Below are 13,793 nucleotides of genomic sequence, written 5' to 3'. Positions count from 1 at the left end.
GCACAACACACGTTTACTCCATCTATTGTCCCTAATTTCATCATGAAGTTTCCCCTAAAATGAAATTGGGGCGTGGAAAGATTACTGTATGTTGGTTGTCTTCTACCATCTGGGAAGAGCCAGTGATTCAAGAACTATACCTGCTAAAATTCTAAATGACCTGAATATCTAGAGGGCTCTATATTGGAGAAGATTGTTCTGCAGAATAAAATTCTAGTGAAGAGATTTATCCCATTCAGAATAACATTTTTTTCTGAGGATGAAAATGTTTTCCCATGGTAGCCAGGATTTGTGATGACATGAAGCAGTCCCTTTGCAGATATTCCCGAAATATCTCACTAAATACTTATTTTGTACAGTTTATTCTTTATACTATAGCCCAGTGATGGCGAACCTTTTTTGGCTCGCGTGCCACAAGTGGGGGGAGCGCATGGGGGGTCGAGTGCGGGTGTGCCACACCCATAATGCAACGCGCGACCCCCCCAATGCGCATGCGCGCACAACGCGCAACCCTCCCAATTTTTACATGCTTTTTTCGCCCTCCCCAGGCTCTAGGGCCTTTATAGGAGCCTGGGGAGGGTGAAAAGAGCCTCCCCCGACCCCCCGGAAGCCCTCCGGAGGCTTCAGGGACCGTGGAGCGCTTAAAACCACCCTCCGAGCAACCCGGAAGTGACTTCCGGTTTGCTCGGAGGGTTGTTTTAAGCGCTCCGAAGGCGTCAGGGAAGCCTCGGACGGTCCCTGAAGCCTTCGGAACACTTAAAACCACCCTCTGAGCAACCCGGAAGTCACTTCCGGTTTGCTCAGAGGGTGGTTTTAAGCGTTCCGAAGGCTTCAGGGACGGTCCCTGAAGCCTCTGGGGGGGCGGGGGAGGCTCTTTTCGCCCTCCCCAGGCTCCTATAAAGCCTCTGGAGCCTGGGGAAGGCGAAAAATAGCTTTTAAAAAGGTGAACTAAGCTGGCCAGCGCGCGCATGTGTGCTGGCCAGCTGAAAGGGCAGCGCCTCATGTGCCCTGACAAATGGCTCCGTGTGCCACTTGTGGCACGCGTGCCATAGGTTCGCCATCACTGCTATAGCCCAAAAATGGTAGAGTTCTTAAAAGAAGTTATTGAAAAAACATTGCAAACAATTCCAATGAAGAAATTAAAAAAGGAAGGCATCAAAGCGCAAAACTAAAAGAAAGTAATATTGGATAAAAAGTGGATATTGATAGCACAAGAGCAATATTTCAAAATTTCACCAGTCCTCTGGGCTCTGGAGGTCTGCTAACACAACCACATCTTAAGAGACCTCCGGGAAAATTTAAAAAAAAAGATGCCAGCTTCACTTTGAGAAAAGGATGTTAGATAAAGCAGGGGCCACAGCAGAGAAGGTGCCTAGGACCTACCAAATAAAGTTCTCTAGTGGAAGGGACCCACAGCATGCTGGATCTAGTAGATGTAATTGGGAGGTGTGGTCTCTCAAATAGCTCAGTTAATAGCGAAATGGGCGGAGATAACAGAATTACATTTAACAGTGACAAATCACATAGGAGACTGAAATACAAACCAATATAGAATTGGAAAAATATCAGTTAGTATCAGGATCTGGAAAAACAATCTTGGAACAGTAGATGAGTGCAAACTGAATATGACTCAGCAGTGTGTGGCATAATTATCAAAACGAAAATGCAATTTTAGTCTATTTAAGAGAAGTATAGTTTTTAAGAACCATAATGACGTGTTATTTTACTTGGTCACACGTTACCTCAAGTACATTGGCCAGTTACGGACACTATGCTTTCAGAAATTCAGATAAACAGATTCAAATATGAACAACAGAAATGAACAAGGGACTAAACACCCCCTCCTACCAAAAACTGAAGGCTTTGAGAATTTTTAATCTTCAGAACTGGCAAAATATACAATTTTGAATTATTTGAAGACATGCCAAATGGAAGTAGAAATTTGATATCTACATCCTGGGAAGACAGGTTCTAAATTCATGTTAGGTGGGGAAAACATCCTAATCTCAAGTGGAACTAATTATCAAAGGAATTCCATTTGAAGGAATACATTCAAATGGAATTTTAGACAGCCATCTGTTGGGAATGTTTTGTTTTGGATTCATGATGGCCTAAAGTACTTCTCCCAACTCTACAATTCAATAACGCTTTGATTCTGTGATCTGAATGAGAATTCTTTATATAATCTACTTCATCTATTGGCATAGACATAGGCAGGGAAGTTTCAGGAAACACAATAAAATGCTTTTAATTCTGTTCCATTTCCAGTTGGCGAAGCCACATCAGGAAAAGCATCTCATATGCTTGCTCAGCATATTCCTGGATCAATTGAGGGTATGAAAGGAGCTGCAGGAGGTGCTATTGGAGAGCTGGCTCGTGCACGCCTTGCTCTTGATGAAAGGGGACAAAAACTTGGTGAACTAGATGACAAGACAGCAAGAATGATGTCAAGTGCAGAGGCATTTTCCAAACATGCACATAAGGTGGGTGTTGATTCCAGAATAGCATTTCTTGCTTTTACTGTGCATTGAGATGAGGGATAACTTTGAATTGATGTATTTGCTCCATTAGGCAGATGACATGTAAATCAGATTTCTTTGAGACCTTCTTACCTATTTTGGGCCATATTTACTGCATTTAGTCTTTTCCTTAGTCCAGCAGCAGTGATTGTGGTGAACAAAGATAGTTAAGAAAGAGAAATTGTAATAAATGAATGACTGACAAGCTGGGATAGAATCTGTTTTAACGGCACTGATAATACTTTTCAAAGTAGGTTTCTTACAAGATTGAATCCAGTTTTCAGTTGGCTAACCTGACTGCTACTAATCTTCTCTTCCGCTTTCTGCTGTGTAACTTCGAGGGATGCCAGAACCTCCGTGCTGCCTGTGTTATAATCATACATTTTAAATCTGATTGGGAGTTGGCTGATGCGCTGCCCACAACTAACCCAGAAGCCTCACCCATTGTCTCTCTCAAACATTCAGAATCACTTGGAAAGATATATGACTCTTTGGCAGAATGAATACAAACAATTGCTTTCACTCCTCAGTACCTCCCCAAACAGAAACTGGGTAAATGTTCGGAGAGGTTCAATGAAGGGTACAGAGGTGCTTTAAGCCTCAATTGGTAGTAAACATGTCTTTTGTCCAATATTAGCAAACCCTTCCCCAGGCACTCCCCCCACTTTCCTTTGTGGCTCTAATAACAGCAGTATTCCTGGTCCTGGTCAAGACATGCTACATCAATTCCCCATTTTTTTTTCAAATATCTGATCCAGCCTAGTTTATAAGTACCCATATAGATAGGCAGTTACTGGAAGTTGAGGTTTAGGGTTCATACTGCAGAATGTTAGGATGAAAGGAAAACATTCATATCTCCATGCCACTTGAATATTAGTATCTCTATTCTTTCAGGTAATGGTCAAATACAAGGACAAAAAATGGTACCAGTTCTGATTTTCAACTGGCAAGCTGTACCTGAATGTGCTGTATTGAGAAATGAGTGGGAGAAGCTTCAACAGACCAGCTTCTTGGCAGAAGCAGCTCTTGTTCCATGCCGTTTCCTCTTTCCCTTTCCTGTCCCAGAGAGTCAAAGAAGCTAGTTTTCCAAGGACACTGCATAATGGATTCTTTTCCAAATTATCAATATCTAACAGGCAACATTTAACTGGCTTTGAATATAAGCTGTGGAAAGGATAGTTCCTGGTTTGAAGCAGCATGTATATATTAGATTGTTAATGCAGTTACATGAACAAAAGTTTGCATGATTAATTGGCTTCCTATACAAAAAAAAGCAAAGCATGCTATGACTAAGGAAAGGGGTTTTATTGTTATGTTCTACAAATACACAGACATTTAAAAACATTTCTAGCATGTTGCTTTCAGCTGAAAATAAACTGCATTTCTCTGATTTGACATTTTCCTGTAGGCAAATTTTGTTTGAAAACAGTCATGCATTTAATTAGTTAACAAATAAAGTAACATAAAGTTTAGCGGCCAAACCTTTGTGCTTTCTTTATGAGATGTCTGGTATTTTTAAACAGATGTTACTATTGTATCCAGTATTACATATACCTTACGTTTGTTCCATCGAAGTTCCAGATAATTTTGCAACTTTTCCAAAGTCCATGGGTTATATGCTGCATTATTATCCCAAATCACACATTTTTGTCTTAAACTTTCCTTAAATTTGCACATTTTGTAAAGTTTTTGAACTGAGAAATATCTTGATGCAAATTGTGGTGTATTCTTTGAATTATGTTTCTGGTTTCAATCTGATTGATTTCTCCAATAATGAGAGTCTTTGCTTCTACTTTGGGAACTGCAGCAAAAATTTATAAATAAACTATACAAATTATAACTAGTGTTGTTTTTTTTCCAGTAATTGTAGTAGAAAACATATCTAGTAAGCAGGTTATATAAAGACATAAATTTCATTGATAAAAGGGATTGCAAGTACCTCTTTTGGGAACTCCCAAAATTAGCTCACTGGGTACTAATACAGGTGAAACTCGAAAAATTAGAATATCGTGCAAAAGTTCATTTATTTCAGTAATGCAACTTAAAAGGTGAAACTAACATGAGATAAGACTCATTACATGCAAAGCAAGATAGTTGAAGCCGTGATTTGTCATAATTGTGGGGATTATGGCGTACAGCTCATGAAAACCCCAAATCCACAATCTCAGAAAATTAGAATATTACATGCAATCAATAAAACAAGGATTGTACATAGAACAATATTGGACCTCTGAAAAGTATAAGCATGCATATGTACTCAGTACTTGGTTTGGGCCCCTTTTGCAGCAATTACTGCCTCAATGCGGCGTGGCATGGAAGCTATCAGCCTGTGGTACTGCTGAGGTGTTATGGAAGACCACGATACTTCAATAGCGGCCTTTAGCTCTTCTGCATTGTTCGGTCTCATGTCACTCTTCTTTCTCTTGGCAATGCCCCATAGATTCTCTAAGGGGTTCGGGTCAGGCGAGTTTGCTGGCCAATCAAGCACAATAACCCCAAGGTCATTGAATCAGGTTTTTGGTGGTTTTGGCAGTGTGGGTAGCTGGAAAATGAAGTCAGCATCCCCATAAAGCTCGTCTGCGGAAGGAAGCATGAAGTGCTCCAAAATCTCCTGGTAGACGGCTGCGTTGACCCTGGTCTTAATGAAGCACAATGGTCCAAATTCTTGTTGCTCAGTGGTCCCAAGTCCTCTTTTCTGATGAGAGCAACTTTTGCCAAAAGCACCAAAACCTGGTTCAATGACTGTGGGATTACTGTGCTTGATTGGCCTCTCCATTCTTCCTCCATACTCTGGGTCCTTGGTTTCCAAATGAGATGCAAAAGTAAGTTGCATTACTGAAATAAATGAACTTTTACACGATATTCTAATTTTTTGAGTTTCACCTGTATAGCCAAGAATGAAGTGAGGGTAAAAAGGCTTTTTTTAAAAAACAAAGAAGCACACTTCATAAAGGGATGGATAACATTTTGACAACAAAGTTGGTGCCAAAACATTGTCCCTTCCACAAAAAGCTTCGTTTGACTGAGAGCTTCTTGATGCATCTACCAAGGAACACCTAGTCTCTCCAAAAAGTAAGGCAGGCCTGAGACAAATAGGTTTATCTGCCAGTCAAAGATGCTGAAGTTATTGAAAGCATAATTCCAGTTTGGAAAAAATGGAACAGAAACCATGCTGTCTAGTAAAAAACCTACTGAATGTACATCTACAATTCACAAAGTCTGTAAGTGCTAAGAAAAGGAAAGGGTCGCCAAAGAAGATTTTGAAAAATAACCTGAAATTCTAAGAAGTCTAAGGTCTGAAATGAACCGAGGCTGATGAAACTATCAAAACAAAAGGAAAAGCAACACTGAACCAATGAACATAACAAAAGGACCACAAAATGATGACTGGCTAGGTGGCCTGCTCTATTGTATAAACAAAAGGATATATGAGGGTGTAAAATAGTTTTATAAAATTGTGCATAGAATGGAGAAACTTATTAAACAAAATTGTCCAGGTTTATTACAGAACCAGGGAATGATCTGTTATCACATTTGAATATGCAGTTAAGCATTGTATGGTATTTAAGCCAACAAATGTTGATGTAAATACTTGGCAAGTTTTATGCTTAAATAAGAAAACAAATATTAAAAAATGGATTTATTATTTACCATTTAATAAATGAAAAGTATGATTGAGAATGTCAGTTGGTCTTACCTGGACTGCATGTCTCGAAGGATGGCGTGGGACATCTGACACTCCAGATTAACTGGTGGTCCAGTCAAGTCGAACCTGGAAGGAAGGGAACAGGGCAATCCCCCCACTACCCCCCTGGTCCCTGACTGACCAGTAACTATCCGAATTCAGGCCCACCCTGCGCGGGGCGCACTACGGGCGGGAAGTGACTGCTCCCACACCATCCTTCGAGACATGCAGTTCAGGTAAGACCAACTGACAGTCTCTGAAGTGGGGCATGGGAGGAGTCACAACTGGGACATATCAAAGCTAGGTGTTCCTGGGAGGGGCCATAGGGCCTGAATCCCCCCGAGGGTCTAACACACTCTGGAGAACTCTCCTCCCAAAGGATGCTTCTGCGGAGGCAAAGGCGTCCAACCGATAGTGTCTGATGAAGGGAGAGGGCGAAACCCATGCTGCCGCCCTGCAAATGTCCTCGATGGGAGCCTGGATGGCCCAGGCTGCGGAGGTGGTTGCGCTCCTGGTGGAGTGTGTGGTGATGCCTTCAGGCACCGTGAGGCCTCGCGCCTCGTAGGCCTTGGAGATGGCCAGTCTAATCCATCTACTGATGGTGGCTGGGGAGAACTTTGCTTCCCTGGTTGCAGGGTGAAAGGAAACGAAGAGGACCTCCAACCGCCTAATGACAGACGTGCGCTTCAGGTAGATGCGCAGTGCCTTCCTGATGTCAAGATGATGCCAGGACCTCTCCCTTCCTCTAGAGGGAGATGGACAGAAGTCCAGGAGAACAATCTCCTGAGCCCTATGAAAGGGGGAATTAATCTTATGCATGAAGGCTGCGTCGAGCCTGAGTATAACCCTGTTGCTGTGTAAGATGCAGAGATCTGCCCCAGCCAACAGGGTGTTGATCTCTGACACCCTCCTGGCGGAGGTGATGGCTACGAGGAATACCACCTTAGGGGTAAGAAGCTGAAGACTCGCCTCCCTCAGGAGCTTGAATGGTGCTTCTAGGAGTGCCTGGAGCACTGTGGGTAGGTCCCAGGAGGGAAAATGGTGGATCACCAGGGGCCGAAGGTTGATTGCTTCCCTGAGGAACTGCTTTATGATAGGAAGTTGGAACAAAGATTGGGTACCCACTCACCCCAGGACGGTGGCAAGTGCTGAGACCTGCCTTCTGAGGTTGCAGTGGGCCAGACCTTTCTCCAGTCCATCCTGGAGAAAGTCCAGTATCTGTGGGACTGTGGCCAATGCCGGTTCTACCTGAGCAGACTGACATCAGGATGCAAAGGAGGCCCAGGTCGCATCGTAGATGCAAGTGGTGGATCTCCTCCTGGCAGCCTCGATGGTCCTGATGACTTTGGCAGAAATCTGGGCCTCCCTTAATTGTTCCCGCTCAAGGACCAGACGGTCAGTTGGAGCCAGTCTGGGTCTGGGTGGACCAGACTCCCCTGGAGTAGGGTCACCTCCCCCCGAGGGATTTTCCAATGGGGAAAGGTTGACATCTCTATCAGATCTGCGAACCAGGGATGATGGGGCCAATAGGGAGCCACCAGGATGACCTCTGCCCTCTCTAGCACTAGCTTCCTCAGCACCCCAGGAAGGAGGGGAAGGGGAGGGAAGGCGTAGAGAAGCCCTGATGGCCAACTGCAGCGCAGGGAGTCGATGTCCATTGCTCCCTGTGTCGGGAACCGCGATATGAACCTCGGAAGCTGGGCGTTCAACGGGGAGGCGAAGAGATCCACTGTCGGCTGGCCGAATCTCTAGCAGATCCGGTCGAAGATGCTGGGGTGAAGTTGCCACTCTCCATGGTCTACTGTCTCTCTGCTGAGCCAGTCTGCCTGATGATTCTCCACCCCGGAGATGTGTTCTGTTCGGATTGATAAAAGATTCCGTTCCGCCCAGTTCCCCAATCTCACCACCTCATTGCGAAGTGCCACGGAGTGAATGCCCCCTTGCTTGTTCACGTGCGCCTTGGCCGCCACGTTGTCCATCAGCACCAGGACATGCTCCCGGATACCGTTGCCTTGAAGCGCCGGAGAGCGAAGGTCTCCGAAGGTCCATTGGCGTTTACCGCCCCTGGGCTAGCCCCCAACCAAGCAGGCTTGCATCTGTCCTCAGGGCCAACCTGTCTGGTTCCCTGAGGCCGCCACGTTGTCCATCAGCACCAGGACGTGCTTCCCGGATACTGTCGCCTTGAAGTGCCGGAGAGCGAAGGTCTCCGAAGGTCCGTTGGCATTTACCGTCCTTGGGCTAGCCCCCAACCAAGCAGGCTTGCATCTGTCCTCAGGGCCAACCTGTCTGGTTCCCTGAACAGGGAGGCCTTGGCCAGAGCTGGGGACATCCACCAGCGGAGGGACAGGAGTAACTGGGGTGTCACAAGGACCTTGAATTCTGCATTGCTCGTCCCGTTTCTCTGGTGTGGGAGGAGGAACCACTGCAGCTCTCTAGCGTGGAGCAGGGCCCAAGGCACTATCCCAATGCAGGAGATGAACTTGCCGAGAAGCCTGGAAAGAAGAGCTACGGGAACAGATCGGTTCCTGCGAATCTCTAGAATCAATTGCACAATGCTGTCCCTACGCTCCTCTGAGGAAAACCTCACACCCCACCGAGTCAGTGATGGTTCCCAGATGTTGGAGTCTGGTGGTAGGAATCAGATGGATTTTCTCAAGGTTGACGGAGAACCCCAGGGACCTTAAGGTGGAGATTGTGAGACCTAGGTCCCCTTTGTCCCGGGCCGCCGAGGTGGCTAACACGAGGATGTCATCTAGGTAACAATGCAACCGGGAAGCTGTGGATCTTGGAATGACGTGCTAGGGATAGGTGGTCACTGGGAGCAAGGACGGTGGACAGTGCCGCAACTTTGCGATGTAAGGTGTTGGCCGCCAATCCCTGGTCCAATCCTTCTTGCAAAAAGTCCAAAACTTGTGGAATAGAGGCTAAAGCTTGTACTTATATAATTTCCCATTTGAAGTTGTAATATAAATTCCTAAATATTTAACCTTTTTTACTATCTCACATCCTGTTACTCTAATTCCTCTTTTTGGTTCATAGTCATATTTTAACTATCATCTTTGTCCTCCCTAGATTTACTTTGAACCCAGATACTTGACCATATTGATTAATTATATTCATTAAACCTGTAACTGATTCCCCCGGCTGGGTTAAAGTTACAACCAAGTCATCCACAAATGCTCTTACTCTGTATTCATAATGCCTAATCTTGATTCCTTGTAGTTCGTCAGACCTACGTATTCTGTTCAACAATTCCAAGGTTAAAATAAACAATAATGGAGACAAGGGACACCCCCGTCTTGTTCCTTTTTCAATTTTAAAAGATTCTGTTAAGCCTCCATTAACTATAATTTGTGCTGTCTGTTTCTGGCATATTGCTTTAATAGATTGCATGAAATGCTCTCCGAACTGCATCTTTTGTAATATTTTAATTAAAAATTGCCAATTGACTTAATCGAATGCTTTCTCCACATCTAGAAATAAAAGCACTGCCGGGACTTGGTTATTCTTTCCCAAATATTCCATTATATTGATAATTTGTCTTACATTACTTTTCATTTGTCTCCCCTGTATAAAACCAGACTGATAATTATGAATCGTTTGTTGCGCAATTGGCATTAACCTGTTTACCAATATTTTGTATAATCTGTATTAAGTAATGAAATAGGCCTGTAGTTTTTTGGCTGGATAGGATCCTGATCTTCTTTTGGAATCAAGGAAATAAAAGCTGTTTTCCAGGATGGTGGAACCCTGCCTTCCATTTGGATTTTATTAAATAATTCCCTAAGAAATTCCATCATTTCTAGTTGCAACTTTTTATAATAAACTGCTGTCAAGCCATCTGTGCCAGGAGCCTTGCCAATATTTAACTGCTTAATTGCCAGGAAGATTTCCTCTGTAGTTACAAGTTGATTCAATCTTCCCCTTTGCTCATCTGTGAGTATAGGAATTTTCTCTTTCTCCAAATATCTGTCTATGTCTGAACCTTGCATTTTGTCACCAGCATACAGTCCGGTGCAAAATTCTAAAAAAGTCTTTTTAATCATATCCTGTTGAAAAACTTATTTCTCTTTGTATCCTACCTTCTCTATAATACAAGATTTATGTTTTTTCCTTAACCTATATGCCAACCATCTACCTGGTTTATTGGCATTGCAAAAAGTGTTATGTTTAGCATATAGAAGATTAGTGGCTATCTGGTCCGACATTAACATATTAAACTGCCCTCGCAATAAAGTAATTATCTCTTTTGTCCTCATCATCTGGTTTAGACATTAACTCCTGCTCTTTTGTTTTAATAATCTCTTCCTCGAATTCCTTTTGTTTCTCCCTTTGTCTGCGCCTATAAATATTATTCAAATTTATACCTCTTTACTTGCGTCCCAAACCATTTCCATAGATATCCCCTTATGCATATTAAAAGCAAAATATTCTTTCAATTGTTTTTTTACATTCTGTAACATTTTTCTCATATCTAAATAGATTTTCATTTACTCTCCAAGACCACCTAGGTCGGTCTCCATATTCAAATTCCATCCAAACCGGGTTGTGATCTGTTAAAGTTCTCGAGCATATCTTAGTTTCTTCACCCTGGAAAAAAAGTCATTTGTAATTAGTATAAAATCAATTCTAGAAAAGGATTGGTGCCGATCAGAAAAGAAAGTGAAATCCCGTTCTTTAACATTCCGTTCTCTCCAGATATCTCTCAGTTCAAAGTCATCCATCATATCAAAAAAGGATTTAGGTAATCTTGGTCGTGTTTGGGTATTCTGCAAAAGCCTCTTCTTGTCTTGAACGGGATCCAGTATTCCATTCCAGTCGCCCAGTAAAACGCAGGATCTATAACCCCATTGTGTTAATTTAGTGTGAAGCAACTTATAAAATGTTTCTTGTTGTTGATTGGGAGCATATACTCCTGTTAGGAGTATTTTCTTTCCTTCTATTAATAGTTCAATTGCAATATATCTACCTTGAGGATCTGCTTCAATTAATTCAGCCTTTAAGTCTTTTCTTAAATATATGACTATACCATTTTTCTTCTCCAGAGCAGATGCTACGAAGTGTAGTCCCAGTCTTGCGTTCATCAAGTATTTCTGATCCTGTATTCTAATGTGTGTTTCTTGAAAGCAAATTACATCATTTTTAAATTGTTTCAAATAGTGAATTTTTTTCCCCTTTTTTGTAGTGAGTTTAAGCTATTAACGTTTCAAGTTAGAAATTTAATTGTCATCTTCAGCACGCTGAAGCTTTCTAAGAGCTGCCTGGAAATCTTGTTGGGACTTCACCTTCGGTCTAGCTCCTCCCACTGCTTCTGTGCTCGTATTTATATTTTATTGGACTATCATCTGGGCTTGTTGCAACTTTAATTCTTGGTCTTTACGTTTAGTAGCCGCACGGGTTTGTCTTTGTTCCATAATTTCTTCTGTTTCCTGCAATAAACTCACAACCCCAGTTTGTGCTTGATTATCTTGCTGCCTGGGGTCCTCTGTCTCTTTTCTTTCTTTGGGACCTGGGGATGGGGGGGCATCCTGCCTTTAATACTATGCTATAAAAATCTTTTGCCTTCCAGACAGAGTTGAGACGATGTCTTTCTCCCAGGTAGTTCACCACCAATCCGGCTGGGGTCTCCCATCTGTATTAAATCAGGCGATTTCTAAGTTCATCCACTAGAAATGCATAGTCCTTTCTAGGTGTCAACATTTTGGGGGGGATTTCCTTCAATAGTATCACATCTTGACCTGCCACTTGCAGTTTGTTTTTATAGGTTGCTTGCAATATTTCATTCCTAATTTTCCTGGTGACAAAATAAATTACAATATCTCTTGGCAGTTGTCTGTCTGGCAATCCATGAATTAACACGGTAAATTTTGTCAATTTGCCAGGCACATTAGGCCTTTGGTTCCCCAGTTAATTGAGCGAAAGTGTCTGCAAAAATCTCTCTTAAATTTTCTTGGTTATGTTATTTCAAACCTCTTATCCTCAGGACAAATTCCATTGTTCTATATTGTATCATTGTAAACTCCGCCTCCGACTTATCAATTTTACTTTGTGCCCTCCATAAGTTTATTGTCCAACTTTATATTAGACTCATTAATTTCTTCCACCTTCTCGTCGAGAGATGTTACATAACCAAATAATCCTTTAAATGCTTCAACTATATCCTCCCTTATCTCTTGGTTACGCGTTTGGATTAAATCCTTAATTCCAGATATTTCATCAGAGACATCTTTAAAGGCACTTGCAATTTTCCCCTCCAAGACAACTGCCTGTTCTTTTAATGCATTTTGTAAATTATTTTGTAGAGCCTCCAGTGTCAAGGTTTGTGTTTGTGTTTCCACCGGAGGTAGTGAAGATTGCAGCTTTTGCGATTGCGCTGGTGAACTATTTTGACTAATGTAAATCATGAGATGGATTTGCCCTTGCTGACCAACTACTCAGCATATTGTCCTCAATGGAACTACATCTGCAGTATATGGAGGGAAGCATGCAGTCAGGTATTCTAAGCTTCTGTTGTGGGGCCAGAACCCTCCAACATCTTCATAAGTGATCTGCGAGGGTATAGAACTCATCAAATTTGCAGATGACAGCAAGCTGGAGGGAATTGCTAACACTTTAGAAGAGAGGCTCAAGAGTCAAAAGGATCTTTACAGACTTGAGCATTGGCCTTATCCAACAAAATGCAGTTCAGTGGTGAGAAAAGTAAGGTCCTGCACTTAGGTAGGAAAAGCCAAATGTACAGGTATAAAATAGGTGACACCTGGTTCAACAATAGTAACTTAGAGGGATCTAGGAATCCTAATGGACAGCCACTTTTTTTACTTGATGCTGATACCTGAGCCAGTGGTGTTGTCTTCCTTCATACCAGCTTATATTATAAATTCTGTTCCCCACTTTTGCTTTGCAGGTACAGTAGATCGCAATTAGTGTGAATAAGAATCCCACAAAATGGTACCATTATTCAAATTCTTACTATTCAAAGTCGTATTTTTATAGAAAATGTGGTAATTGTTTCCAGTTCAATGGAAAGTCAGAGAGAAAAAATTAAACCTAACTGTAAATATTGCAATAAGGGATAAAAAGAATATATTAATGATTTCAATTTATGGTTCACAGAATAGTTATAGAAAGTAAAATGAAAGTTAAAAAATCTGCCAGAAATCCAGGAATTCCAACATCTCCAGTTTTAGTATTGCTAGGACCTGTCTTATTCAATTATATCGAAATTTTGCTTTAGTGTAATATTTCAAACTTGCAGATATTCTCTGATAGAATTTTATTTTTGTCCATTTTGCGTGAAGATTAGCAATGTCTAAAATCTTAATCACAATTGCATATGTTCTAACATCAAATATGCACACGTTAACTTTGCATTAACTAAATTTTGGGTTGCATTAAATGTGACTTGGTCTCAATTTACAATCTGCACTTAATTGTGACTTACCTGTAATCAGATTTTTTATTTATATGATGTTTTCATTTCTTTTTTCTGTGTAATTATCTTCTATACTGACTTTTTGATGATGAAAATAAAAATTCCAAATGCAGAGTTAATTTTCAAATGCAGCTCCAGAGAAGAAACATGCCTCTAT

The 13,793-nt window shown here is 41.9% G+C and overlaps 1 protein-coding gene across 2 annotated transcripts in view; it reads left to right on the top strand.

Moving 5' to 3' along the window:
- STXBP5L (syntaxin binding protein 5L) overlaps positions 1-4,545 on the top strand; it is a 91,333-nt gene extending 86,788 nt beyond the window's left edge. Inside the window, exons 25-26 of one of the 2 annotated variants that reach the window (XM_081941662.1) lie at positions 2,269-2,483; positions 3,414-4,545. In XM_081941662.1, coding sequence (XP_081797788.1) covers positions 2,269-2,483; positions 3,414-3,455 — 257 coding nt within the window. In that variant the 3' untranslated portion in view covers positions 3,456-4,545. Of the gene's footprint in view, positions 1-2,268; positions 2,484-3,413 lie in introns of those variants that run through there. The other variant, XM_081941663.1, reaches the window with a different exon arrangement.
- The last annotated feature ends 9,248 nt before the right edge of the window (positions 4,546-13,793 follow it).

This window comes from Natrix helvetica (genome assembly GCF_964273705.1).
Source record: "Natrix helvetica genome assembly, chromosome: 2".
Lineage (NCBI taxonomy): Eukaryota > Metazoa > Chordata > Lepidosauria > Squamata > Natricidae > Natrix > Natrix helvetica.
The sequence above is the reverse complement of the archived record's forward strand: the minus strand, read 5'-3'. Positions and strand labels throughout refer to the sequence as shown.